Genomic DNA, 14,438 nt, shown 5'->3' with positions numbered 1-14,438 from the left:
AACAAAAACAACTGAAAATGTTCACTAAAATTAAAATGAAAATGGAACATACAAAAATAAAAATTAATTTAAAATGCAAAAATCGGTAATAGTATCTCAACGATAATAGAATAACACAGAAAAGTGGTTTTTGACTTTTTTGACTTTTAGGCCAATATCTGGCTCTCTATTCAACAATAAGGCCCTCTAGTGATAGTTTTGTGTTCAAAATTTAATCTATGGGCAATCATAGTTTCTATAATTAAAAGTAAAAATAAAAATAAATATTAACAATAATTTTAGTCAGAATTTAAACCATGGGAATCCTGGTTTCTCCAAAAAAAAAAAAAAAAAAGCTGTTAAGGGGTTGGACTATAATAAGAATTAAAAACAGAATATAAAATAGAAATATTTTAATTTCTAACTATATTTGCTTATATTAAATAATTTCAAGTCCTCTTAAGGTTTATTAAGTTTGCTGAAGGATCACTGATCTAGAATGAGAAAGTCTTAAGATGATTTCACCAAGCAGCCCTTGCTTCTAGAACAAAATGTCTACAAACCACTCAGATTTTATTTTATATGATGGTATTACTAAGTGTGCACAGCAACTTACACTCTTAAAAAGCTGTTAGGTTTTAAAAATGCATCTTGTGTTAAATTTTAAAATATCCAATATACTACCAAATTAGAAAGATATTGGTAGATAACAGATATGGCGGCAATATGTGCATATGGATACAGCATATGTACAACACATTTAATATTTTTATATATAAATTAAGAATAACTTGATCAGAAATTTGTCAGGCATCCAATTGTTAAGATCATATTCATATTATTTATGATATTATCATTCTACTTGGCGATCTAGAGTAAGGCTTGGATGATGGATAATAAAAATGATTCGGTTCCAGAAAACATGACTCAGTCTGAATCATTCTCAGTTCATGAACACACACACACATCAAGGACCCACCCACACAAACGACAGTCCAAGGGCGCACCGGTGGGCCACAGCTCAAGCTCTGAGACACAATATCACGAATCAAACAGAGTAACTACAGGTCAAGCTTTAATGAAACATTCTTTTAAATAGACTGTGGCATTAAATTTGGAAGAGCACAATAGCTGTGAATGTGTGTGGGTTCGGCCCGTAGTGCTCTGTTTTGAGCCGGGTCAGGCGCGCCCTGTATGTGGCAGCCATAGCAGATGGCAGCACGCAGAGAGAGGCTATTTATGCCAAGGTCGGTCTAAAACGGATCACTGGAGTTTTTCACACATACGTCACAGCCTGCCAGCTTTAGTGAAAGCTTGTGAAAGCAGCAGCCCGTTTTCTAAAGACACCCATGTAGAGCCGCGTGTTAAAAGTGACAAACAACGGCAGCATCAGAAATGTGCATGGCTTTCTGAATGAAACCATCTCTAAATGAAAACAAATTAGATCAAGTGAAAACATATACATATCAGGGTAATGAAAGGATACACATAAGAGGATGAAAAAAATTACAATTCATAATAATGAATTAATGGTCACACTTTAGTTTGGGGACCAGTTCTCATTATTAAACTATTAACTACAACTTTTGCCTTAACTGCCTAATAAGCTGCATATTATTAGTAAGTAGTTGAGTTTAGGTATGTGGTAGGGCTAAGGGATTTAAAATATGGTGATGCAAAATAAGACATTAATATGTGCTAATAAATAGTCAATATGCTAGTAATATGCATGCAAATTTGCAACTAGTTAATAGTGTGTATAAAACAAGTATATATAACAAGTTAACAAGTTTCCAAGGCTTCATGTGAATAGGATTGTTGAATCGATGGAAGCTTATAAACCTCATGGTCTATATTGAAAGGTTTTTGTGCAGTAAATTTCTATGAAGAACATGAAAGGAAGTTTTACTTCTTCTTGCAATCTATTGGTATTTGCAGTTAAATATTCTGGAAAAAACTATATTTCACACAAACTGTACATGTGATGTGGAGTTACCTGCTGTTTAAGTGATCTTGACAGCCCCTGACTTCAGTGGAACTTGGGTGACCGCTGTCTAATAGCTGCTGGACGATCTGATTCACGTCTAGTATCCTTCCCATCAGGCTGTTCATCTCCTGGTCCAAGCTCTCAAACCTAAACGCAGAAAATTTACTTCACAGATGGAAGGATATTCACAGCTAACAAGCCAATTTATCCCCAAATTATGCTTCTGTGTTCATGAAAACACAACTTTATCTGTGAGCAACTGCAAAAATGCAACATGCTTCTGCCTACATATTTGTAAAATTCCAAAAAAGTACACTTTAAAAAATGCTGAGTTATTTTTTTTTTAACCCAAATACTGTGTTCAGCTTGTTGGGTCATTTTATTGGGTTGTTTTTAATATGTTTACCCAGGTGCTGAGTTGTTTTTTTGCACTCTAAAAAAAATCCTGGGTTATTTTTTTTCTTTTAACCAAATGCTGGGTTCAGCTTGTTGGGTCATTTTATTGCGTAATTTTTAAATATTTTTTTACCCAGGTGCTGGGTAGTTTTTCTGCACTCTAAAAATGCTGGGTTATTTTTTCTCTTAACCCAAATGCTGGGTTCAGCTTGTTGGGTCATTTGATTGTGGTATTTTTAATATTTTTTACCCATGTGCTAGGTAGTTTTTCTGCACTCTAAAAAAATGCTGGGTTATTTTTTTATTTTAACCCAAATGCTGGGTTCAGCTTGTTGGGTCATTTGTAATATTTTTTTCAACCAGATGCTGGGTAGCTTTTCTGCACTCTAAAAAATGCTGGGTTATTTTTTTTTTTTAACCCAAATGCTGGGTTCAGCTTGTTGGGTCATTTTATTGCGTTATTTTTAATATTTTTTACCCAGGTGCTGGGTAGTTTTTCTGCACTCTAAAAATGCTGGGTTCAGCTGGCTGGGTCATTTTATTGCGTTTTTTAAAATATTTTTTACCCAGGTGCTGGGTAGTTTTTTGCACTTTAGTTTTTTTTAGTTTTTTCACTGGGTAGTTTTTTTTGCAAATGCTAAAATGCTGGGTTCTAATTCTAGCAGGAATTAGAAAAAATTCTAACTTGGAGGCACCACTGAAGTCCACTATATGGAGATAATACCTGAATTTTTTTTCCTCAGGAAACATTATTTCTTATCGAATGAAGAAAGAAAGACACAAACATCTTGGATGACAAGAGGGTGAGTAAATTATCCGTAAATTTTTGTTCTGTAAGTGAACTTTTCCTTTAAATAAAACAACCCAGCATATTGGGTAAAAACACTTAACCCAACCAGAATGGGTCAAAATAACCCAGCATGTGTTCTGTCCAATATAACCAAAACCAATATTGCCAAATAACCCAAGCTGGGTTGTTTTTAACCCAGTATTTTTGAGAGTGCACCTATACATATACACTGAAGTTTCCAGATTAAATGAATGCTAGTGGCAGTAAAATGCCAACAACTTTTATTTCGTTTCTATTTCAGAAGGAGGTTATTATTAAATAAAGACTTATTTTCACACAGCTCCTGATTTGTAAAGTAATACATTTTGAGGTTTGCATCACATAACTATCTCCATATGACTTTTCTGACATAGTAAACTTACTCGATAGCGCACCCGGTACAGCACTGCACTTGCAATACAAAGCTCTTTTGTAATTACAAAAATTTAATTTCCAATGTAATGACATTTTTTTGAGATCAAAGCAGACCAGGTGCACCCTCCTACCTGTGTGCAATCACCTCCACGTCCTCTAGTCTCTCGGGAACATCCATCTTGTTCAGCCACTGCTCCTTCTCATCGATCCACACCTCACAGGCATTGACCTCACTAAACATGCGATACACAGCGAGTGCGTCATGCAGCCACTGCTGCCGCAAAACAGCAACTTCCGCCACCTCTGCGTAGAGCTGCTCCGTCTCAGCCATGCGTGCTCGCACCTCATCCAGCTCCCGATAATGCAACGGCAATGAAACCATGTGTTTCCGAAGGCCCACCACTTGTACGCGGTGTTTATCGATACTCTCTCTGACACCTCTGTGCTTTTTAAGGAGAGACTGCGTAGAGTACTCATCATGTCCGAAGTCCTCACTAGAAACGAGCCGGTAAGCGTCCTGTAGCCAAGCTAGTAGATCGTCCGTCTCGGTGCTGAACTGAAAAAAGTCCAGCGCCTCCTGTAGGTTACACAACCTCTGTGCGGCCTGGTCCTCCAGTCTCTTCCACTCCGCCTTGACCTCCATCAGTCGCTCTTGTATTCCTGCTGTACCGAAGCTCTTCTGGGTGAGGATCTGCTTGCCCTTCTTCATGGTCTGCTGTAGTAGCGCGCGTCGCGCCAACAGCTCTCCAGCCAAAGTTTTGTGCTTCTGCAGCAGTCGCAGGACGCTGCTCAGGTCTTTTCCACAGGTCTGCGTGGCCAGGATGGACGTCTTCTCTCGAATCCAATTCTCAGATTCCTCCACCTCCTGGAAGAAGGCCCACAGCTCGCGTGAATCCTCCAACTCCAAGTGCCGTTTTCCAGCCAGCTGCTTTAATTCCTCTAGGCAGGTGTTGACATGGTTGACCCGGTTACAAATTACCTGAGGGTCACATGGCTGGTAACCTGAGTGAGAAACAAAGACAAGAAGAAAAGCAGCCTCAATGATTTGTCACCAAGATAATGTTATTTCATTGGGTAACAAAGATGAGGTTTTGTCAAAAATGACTTGTGATAGTCTTGCAAGCGCCAATAAGAAAGTATGTTCTGCATCATCCGTTGAGATGGTTTATGAATTTATGGAATTACACTATAGCTGTACAATTTCCAGCTTGTTGCAAATTTTCTTTTTGTACGGGCTGCCACTAACGAGTATTTTTATAATGATTCATCTATAGATTAATTTATTGATTAATCAATTCATTGATTTCCCACAAAAAATGTAACAAATATATTTAGGAGAAAAACATAAATAAACACAGTATTTCTGAAAAAAGAAGAAGTAAACAAGTAATACAAGCATTAAAAAAAAAAGAAGGAAATCAATTAATTGGAGCTGCTTTTGATTATTAAAATTTAATGGAACCATTTAAAATGGAATCCAGAAAAATAATGGAAAACACAGAATTTGGTAAAATTAAAACTCTAAAGCCCAACATTAATAAGACAGGCTTTTTGAAGAATAAAATTTAATTTAACCATTAAAACAAAAAAAATTAAAATGGAAAAATAGGAAATAGGGCCCTGTAATTGTAGTTAATTTTTTGTTGTAATAAAAATAGATGACGTGAAGTGAACAGTAGCCTTTAAAATGACTTAAAATTTATTTAATATAGCAATGAGGCAACAATAATTATGTATCAAAAACAAGAAATCAAATGGTTTTACTGAACAAAATTATTAAAATACATAATGTATTATAAACAATAGAGTTATTACGCTTAGAGTTATTACCTTACAAAACTGATGAAATGGCACCAGTCGTGTTCCCAGATAAACGTTATAATAATAAACCCAAACTCACAGCAACATGCAGAGATGGAGTTTGAGACACTGCACACATGTAAATGATAACAGTTTGTGTAGCAGCGTTTAGCGTGAATGGAACCGCTCTGAGACGCACATACAAGCATGTAAATAATTAAAGCGCATACGTTAAACCTGCATCACATATATTTATTTAACGGAATAGCGTTTGTGAATTCACAATTATGCTAAATTATTTTTTTTAAATGGGTTTAATATATCATGCAGCCTTGGAAAACAGTCTAACAATGCGTTTTATGGATTCTCCTCTGTGACATGTGCTACTTCTGGTATTTTGCCGGTTATTCGATGCAGACAAAATGAGATCCAGGATTTTTTTTTTTTTAAATCGACTAGAATCTATGAATCGCGACAGCCCTATCCTTTAGTAATATATATATATATGGATGCTGTTTTTAAACATTCTATTCATCAAAAAATCCTGGAAAAAAATTTAAAGTAGCTCAACTGTTTCCAACACTGATAATAATAAGAAATGATTCTTGAGCAGCAAATCAGCATATTAGAATGATTTCTGAAGGATCATGTAGCACTGAAGACTGAAGTAGTGATACTTAAAATTCAGCTTTCATAACAGAAATAAATAACATTTTCAAATATATTAAAATAGAAAACACTCATCTTTAATTGTAACTAATTTTCTAATATATCTTTAATAATATATCTTTTTTAACTATGTATTTACTTTTTTTGTAAAGAAAGAATATCTCTTTTTAAAAGGAAACTTAACAGTTAACTTAGCAAATAAGAAAAAACATTGGTAAAGCAGAAAAATTCTCATAGTTGAGCTCTGAATCAACAAGGAGTAGTAGTGTGCACTGAATACAGAGCAAACTAGTTCCAGCCCTCTTGTGGCGAATTTTGCAAGTTCCTCATGTCATATTATTTTACACACTCTACCTGCAGAGGTCTCTGGACATCTCAGTGAAAGAAATGCATCCAATAACCTCTATATCACAATCTGCCATCACATCTTGACCCCAGACAGTGTCTCTGAATCAATATTCATCATCATATTTCAGTTTTAAGGCGCACTCACCTTCAATAGTGGTGAATTTGAGAGCTGCAGTGTTGAGGGTTTGAACTCTGTCTGCCTGTATAGAGATGTCAGCCTCTTGTAAACTCTGTTTCTGGAGCATGTCCTCCACTTCAAGAAGATGTTTGCCGTAGTCCTTAGACAGCAGCTTAACCTGGAGTCAAAAAAACATGTTTGATGGTGTCAACTTAACTATTGCATGAAAATAGTGGCAAGAAAGCAAAGTTAAAACACAATGTATGTATCAAACTGATACAGTCATCCCACCTGCATCTCCTCCATCCAGTCGATCATGTAGACCATCTCTTGAAAGGTTTTCTGCAAGGCCAGGTTCTTCTCCAGACGGGTTTTACGTCCCACCACCAGCTCCTTCAGAAGGCTCCACTGGCCGAGGATGTTTTCTTTGCGTGCCAAGATTCGTCGGATGTCATAGTATCCTTCTGACTCCATCTCGGTCGCCAGTTCCACTACGACAGTTATGCGTTCCTCGTATGACAAGATGTCTGCTTCAATCGCCTCGTGCTTCTTCATGGCAGCTTCTACCGCTGGCAGGTCATAGCCGAAGTTATCCTGGACAAAACGCAGCACCCGATTAAGTCAAAATGTCACCTGTTTTATTTTATACAGTACAAGTTTTATTCTTTCTGCACACCTGTGAAACGAGACGCTGGTTTTCATTCAACCAAGCCTGCCTCATGGTGGTCTTGTGATCGAATCGTTGAGCTAGAAGTTCTAGTTTTTCCTGACGAATCAGCTCTTTTCTAAGAGCCACGCCCCTCTCGTGCTCCGCCTTCTCCAGTCTCTCCCACGCCTTTCATGAGAAAAACAAAATATTAGGATTATTCTGTGGGACTGCAATCATACAATCATTTTAATGGATTCATTCAGTAATTTTTAATAAACAAAAATGTGAATAGCTTAGCTGAAAAAGGTAAATATTAGGTAAATAACTTCTTTTAATAATGTTAACCAAAATTGTCAAAGGATACACTCAATCAAATGTTTGACATAATTGAGTTTTTTTTTATATTTAAAAAAGAAAACAGTAAAAACAAAAATATTCTGAAATATTACTACAATTTAAAATAACTGTTTTTGTATTTGAATATATATAAAAATGAAATTTATTACTGTGTTGCAAATCTGAATTTTCAGCATTCATTACTCCAGTCTTCAGTGTCACATGACCCTTCAGAAATCATTCTAATATGCTGATTTGTTGTTTAAGAACATTTCTTCTTATTTGAAAATAGTTGTGCTGCTTCATACATTTTGTAGAAATAATGATACACTACCATTCAAATGTTTGGAGGAAGTATCATTAAAAAAAAAAAGAAAGAAATTAATCCTTTTTTCAACAAGGATGCATTAAAATCCATAAAAAGTGACGGCAGAGACATTTATAATGATGTAAATCTTTTCTATTTCAAAGAAATGTTGTTCTTTTGAACTTTCAATTTATCAGAGAGTAAGCACAACAACTATTTTCAATATAAAAAATATTAAACACTATTATTAATAATTGAGCATCAAAAATGATAATAACCGAGCAGCAAATGAGCATATTAGAATTATTTCTGGATCATTACTGAAGACTGAAATAATGATGCTGAAAATTCAGCTTTGATCAAAGGAATAAATTACATTTAAATATATTCAAATACAAAAACTTTTTAAAATTGTTTTTAAATTGTTATTATATTTTAGAATTTTACTGTTTTTACTGTGTTATAGTATATATTCAAACATATATTTTAAATTGTAAACATAAACACAACATTACTGTTCTACTGAATTTTTTTTTTTAAATAAATGCAGACTTGGTAAGCAGAAGAACTTTTTTACATTAAAAAACATGTTTAACTAGTCATGTACATTTCTTCTTAAGGTCATTAGTTAATATTTCATTCAAATGACATGACATGAAATTTATATTTATATATTTCCAAATGAATTAAATACATTAAGTCTGACATTTTAACCATTTTGAACCGTACATACCTTGTTGATGTCTGAGATGAGTTTCCCATCAAGAGGCACATATGGCTTCTGATTGTTAGCTCTGAGCTTACTTTGGATGGTAAAAAGCAGCACCTCCAGGTTCCCTTTCTCCTGGAATCTGTTAAAAGGGCAATCAACATTGTAAATAACCACATAAACTGTCATTCAAATCTCTTTCCTGAGACCTCCTGTGTGTTTACATTAAAAAACTACATATGAACTATGCACAGATACGTATTATTTCACACAACATAACATAACTGACAATAAAACTACAATAATACAGTCTATTTGCAGTCAGATATTGAATAACTACGACTAGCTGGACAATCCGCCAATAACCAGAGGAACCCTTGTTAAAACAAAAAACACTTTACAGGTAGCATACTTTTAAAAAGAGTACTTATATCAAAAATAATATACTTTAAAAGTATATACTTAAGCACAGACTGAATGTAATGTTCTAGCATGTTGTTTATAATTAAATGAAAATTATGTTAAATGCAATTAGCTGAACTTAAGAGTGATTTTTTAAGAAGATATTTTAACAAATGTTGTAACCAAAGCTACTTGTAGCCATTGGTTTCCATAGTATTTTTCCCCATAAATCCCAACAGGTCAGGTCAGGTCTTGTTACATTCTTTTCAGCAACATTCTTCAAAATAACATTTTAGAATATAATCTTCTTTTGTGTTCAACAGAGGAAACAAACTCATACATGTTTGGAACAATGGCAGAATTTTCATTTTTGGGTAAATTATTTGTTTATGTTATGAAAGTTTACTCTCTTTAAAGGAGAAGTTCACTTCCAGAACAAAAAATTACAGATAATGTTCCAAGATATTCATGTCTTTCTTTCTTCAGTTGTAAAAAAAATTATGTTTTTTGAGGAAAACATCTCAGGATTTTTCTCCATATAATGGACTGATATGGTGCCCCGAGTTCAAACGATCCCAAATGCGGTTGTAAATGATCCCAGCCGAGGAAGAAATGATCGGTTATTTTAATTGAAGAAAATACAATTTATATACTTTTTAATGTCAAATGCTCTGCCCTTCTTCCCGGTTTATGACAGTTAGGGTATGTCGAAAAACTCCCATCTCATGTTCTCCCTCAACTTCAAATTCGATGTTTTACCTTTTTTCTTTTTGTTCTTTGCATGTTCACTTTGCAAAGACTGGGTCGGTACGCCCGTAGCGATGTAGGATCATTTTGAAATGTTTTTTTATTTTAAATGATTTACGATGGGAGTTTTTCTACATAATTGTTTTGAACCAGAACACACAGAGTTCAGGCAGAGTTTTTAATGAAAATAACCAATCGTTTTGCTAGATAAGACCCTTCTTCCTTGGCTGGGATCATTTCCAACCGCATTTGGGATCGTTTGAAGCCGCATTTAAACTGCATTTTGGAAGTTCGTGGCACCAGAGAAAAATCCTGAAATGTTTTCCTCAAAAAAAAACATAATTTCTTTACAACTTAAGAAAGAAAGACATGAACATCATGGATGAAAATGGGGTGAGTACATTATCTGTAAATTTTTGTTCTGGAAGTGAACTTCTCCTTTAAGTGCACATAACTGGCCCTTTATTTCATTAATATATTATATTTGCAAGCACAGATTTTTTTATATACTTTAAGGATTTGAAGTACACTACAAGTGCACATTCAACATAACTAAGTGCACTTCTTTTTCACAAGGGTAGGAACGCCTCTGACCAACAAAACAGTAGTACTCTTAAACAGTAGAGTAAGAAAGGCCTGAAAGCACCAGATTCACAGTCATAGTTTGAGTATTTTCCTGCCAGTCATGGATCGACTGCCAACACTCAGACCTCTGTTTATTCTCTCTTACTTGATAGGCTTCTCAATGGTGCAGTAGGTTGTGAAGGCTTGAAGCTGTTGCTGAACACCCGATAGTGAGTTCGCAAACTTCTGGTTGCTAATAATGCTTATGGTTCTCTCAATCCACTCTAACAGGTCGGACGCTAAAGCCTCATAACGGCGAATTATCTTGTCAGCTTCTATAGCATTGTCCAGCACCTAGAAAGTGTACAAAGAGAAGAAAATTGTGCATCTGATAACACACTCAAGCTAAGTAATAATGTATTTAGCTTTATCAAACATGCACAAAAACACCTCCTACCTTTCCAATTCTCTTCCCTTCTACAATAAGTGCCTTCATTTTGGAGAAATAATGATAGTAGGATACTACATAAGTGATGATGGACTTCTCATCTGGATTCTCTGTGTTTACATCTGGGTGGGAGAAAATGGTTATTGTTTTGAGTGATCATTCAGCTATTTAGCTGAATCAAATATCAAATCTGTATCAGAACTAGGGCATTTAAACGTATACATTGTATTCATTGTACTTAGTGAGAGTAAAATGCTGCTTGTTACCCTCAGGGTCTAGTAGTTTGGTGAGTCCAAGACTCTGTTCAGCTATGTTAAAGGCTTGCTGGAGGTTGTGTGTTGCATTGGATCTGGTCAACTTGTGAAATTCAATTAAATCAGGCCTGTAAAAACATACAAGCAGATATCAGTTCACATAATAGCCTCTATCAATGATGTGAACGGCATAAAGCAAAGCCAAGTCAGTATGATGTGTGTCTGTCTGACCGCTAACCTGTGCCTGTGAATAAGAGCGTTGAAAGCCAGGCCGTCCCTCCAGCAGGTGGTGAAGTTGTGAATGTTGACCTCTGGGTACCTGCGGTAAAACACGGGAAACACATCGCAGCGTCATGAAAGACTTCTCATGTACAGGAAAATCATGTGCGTTTCTATAAAGGCCTAAAAGAAAACACACTACCAAACAATATCTAAATGTTGGAATAATTATGACTCCTTAAAATGTTATTGAAAAAAGTCTCTGATGTTCACCAAGGCTGCATTTATTTGATCAAAAATACAGTAAAAACAATGAAATTGTGAAATATTATTACAATTTGAAATAAGTGTTTTCTATTCGAATATATTTTAAAATGTAATTTATTCCTGTGATCAAAGCTGAATTTTCAGCATCATTACTCCAGTCACATGATCCTTTAGAAATCATTCTTATATGCTGATTTGCTGCTCAGGAAACATTTCTGTTTAATATTTTTGTGGAAACCATGATACACTATCATTCCAAAGTTTGGGGTAAGTACGATTTTAAAAATTAATTAATTAATATTCATCCAGCAAGAACACATTAAATTGATCAAAAGTTACAGTGAACACATTTATTATGTTACATTTTCTATCCATCAAAAAATACTGAAAAAAAAGATGTAGCATGGTTTCCACAAAAATGTGAAGTAGCACAACCGTTTTCAATATTTATATTAATATTGATAAATGTTTACAGCTTTGCATCACAGGAATAAACCACATTTTAAAATATATTCAAATATAAAGCAGCTATTTTAAATATTTTACAATATTACTGCTTTTGCTGTATTTTTGATCAAATAAAAGCAAATGTAGGCTTGGTAAGCACAACAGACTTCTTTCAAAAACATTAAAATACCTTAATTATTCAAAAACTTTTGACCAGTAGTGTATTTATAATATGAGTGTCCTTGGGTTGGTTGTGGGATAGATATGTAGATGTTACCCTGCTGTTTTCATCTGACACCACAGAAGAAGGGCATCTTTAGCTGAGCGTGTCTCTCTGTTGTCCTCCGTCTCAATCTTAATCACCTGGATCTGTTACAAATGAGAAACAACAATAAAAAAGTTACTGCAATGAAACTGATAGTACACCAAGAGAACCATAGAGTATCCCTTCTTAAGATTTCTGGATTACATTTGAATTTTTATAAAGACATTACCTAAGTAATATTTGTTAAAATTTGAGATTGATATCCATATATTTATATATTTATATATTCATATCTTTCTTTCTTTTTCTTTTCTTTTTTTGCCTTTATTATTATAGGACAGTATTAGGCCCGAAATTCTTCATGTTAGTGAATAAATGCATAGATACGCAATAAACATTCGTACTTTGACAGTCTAGAGGTAGAATTTGCGTTGGGTGTGTAGGATGTTTTGTGTTCTAATCCGCCCACATCTAATTTTCCCCCCTTATTAAAATCAGAGATGTTTATCAGTAATCGTATATGCAGAGCAGGGACACAATTTGTGTTTTATTTTGTGATTTAACCAGAATGAATAGATAGTATCTGCAACGTTTAAGCTATAGATGGAAGCGCTGGTGTGTGAGACTGTGCAAGAGCCACAAGAGAACGTTCTATCACTAAAAACATTGCAGCAAACATTCAGCATGATTTTAAAAAAACAGATCGCAGTTTATTTAACAGAAATGAATGTCATATATGTTTGCATCCGCATCAGGCACATCTGCATCAGGCATGTCCTTGCCGTGAGATGTTTCAAAAAAGTGATGGGGACAGTATCGACCATGGCAAAGAGTGGTGGGCACGTCTCATCCGCAAATTACACCTATGTATATAAATACATATATATATATATATATATATATAAACCGTATATTGCAGTAATGCTTATAGTCATCTAGTCATGTAATGCAATTCATTTCACAATCTCTCTCTCTCTGTTTGTTGTGTATAGGTGTGAACCTTTTACTCTGGTTGTTTTATAGTCTCACCGCTTCATTTTTGTGTGTGTTCATTCAACACTGTTGCTGATATATAGATTGTATTGAACACATTTTTAAAAAATTGCTTTATGTTATAAAAAAAGATAATTTCCTATGGTCACGCAATAAAAATCACTTTTTTATAACCACTTAGACTCAAGGTAGTCAAATAATTTGTTTTTTGTTTGTTTAGGCTTAAATAAATAAATAAATGTTCACCAAGTTTTGAACCACATTGAAACCATTTTTATATTTAAAAAAATGAAATCAGGCAAAAAACGCTGAAAATCTTATATCTTATAAACTAGATTTTCACATTTTCTAAAGAAAATGGTCAGTGCAAAAGTTGCTGTCATGGTGCTTAGGTGTTTGTGTGTTTTCTAGGACTAGAAGGATTTTTGTGGTTTGCTAGAAGGACGCTTGCGGTTTCCATCTTGATGATATTTAGGGCTCTGCTTCAATGAAAGTTTATGGGATTTTTTTCCCTTATCAATTATTCTATTACAATTTTGTGTGATTTTTTTTGAGGCCCAAATTGTCCAAATTTGCTTCAACTAAACTAAACAAAAGTTATGGTGATATTTACAGCATTTCTGTGTTGCTTTGCAGTGAAAACCCACTAATATTCATTAGTGACAGTAAAAGTATGATTACTTGTAAATACTTCCTTCAGTCATATAATGGTCCTTGGAATTGGTGGTTTGTTCAAATCCCTACCCTTAAGTACAAGTGATTCTGCATTCACGCCATCTCGTAATTCCGAGATGAAAACACGTGACATTATAATCAGAATTATGTGCCTCTATGGCAACACTATCAACGCCAAAGCCCTCACGTGCTCCTGAACTCGTAATTACAACTTGTAAACTCTGAATGTTCTGAGAGTTACAACTTGGACCAGTGGCAGATGTACCGCGTGACAGCCGCCAGACTCATTTTGGTGCTACTTAGGCGCTACCTCTGAGTCCGACAACATGGAAAGCTATGAGTAAAATGTCACGTGTTGTCATTTTGGAATTACGATAATTACGACATGGCGTGAAGGCAGCATGAGTCCAAGCAGCACTAACTAGTCATGCACTGATTTTACTTAAAAGACTGGGTAATGGCATGTAAAGAATTGCCATTTATCATATTTAATGTGACTGCATTAACCTAGTATCTGTGGTTTACTAACAGGCCTGTTCCATCATCAGGCCACGTATATCATATTGTGCTCAGTGTCATCTCAGCATCACATATGACAGCAATTGCACCAATTTTGTCATTTTGACATGACACACACTAATGAGTAGCACAAGGA

At 34.9% G+C, this 14,438-nt stretch overlaps 1 protein-coding gene across 7 annotated transcripts in view; it reads right to left on the bottom strand.

The window, feature by feature from the left end:
- The window catches only part of LOC127180540 (spectrin beta chain, non-erythrocytic 4), a 93,819-nt gene that overhangs the window by 60,065 nt on the left and 19,316 nt on the right, over positions 1–14,438 (bottom strand). For all 7 annotated transcript variants that reach the window (XR_007829661.1, XR_007829662.1, XM_051134663.1 and 4 more), the window contains 11 exons: positions 12,128–12,219; positions 11,156–11,236; positions 10,930–11,045; positions 10,673–10,785; positions 10,382–10,569; positions 8,527–8,644; positions 7,178–7,336; positions 6,793–7,095; positions 6,529–6,679; positions 3,698–4,568; positions 1,976–2,113 (listed from right to left, as the gene is read on the bottom strand). Coding sequence is in view for 5 of the 7 variants with exons in the window: in XM_051134663.1 (XP_050990620.1) it covers positions 1,976–2,113; positions 3,698–4,568; positions 6,529–6,679; positions 6,793–7,095; positions 7,178–7,336; positions 8,527–8,644; positions 10,382–10,569; positions 10,673–10,785; positions 10,930–11,045; positions 11,156–11,236; positions 12,128–12,219 (2,330 nt within the window). In the remaining 2 variants the exon portion in view is untranslated. The remainder of the gene's footprint in view (positions 1–1,975; positions 2,114–3,697; positions 4,569–6,528; positions 6,680–6,792; positions 7,096–7,177; positions 7,337–8,526; positions 8,645–10,381; positions 10,570–10,672; positions 10,786–10,929; positions 11,046–11,155; positions 11,237–12,127; positions 12,220–14,438) is intronic.

This window comes from Labeo rohita, chromosome 18, assembly GCF_022985175.1.
Source record: "Labeo rohita strain BAU-BD-2019 chromosome 18, IGBB_LRoh.1.0, whole genome shotgun sequence".
NCBI classification, from domain to species: domain Eukaryota; kingdom Metazoa; phylum Chordata; class Actinopteri; order Cypriniformes; family Cyprinidae; genus Labeo; species Labeo rohita.
The sequence above is the reverse complement of the archived record's forward strand: the minus strand, read 5'-3'. Positions and strand labels throughout refer to the sequence as shown.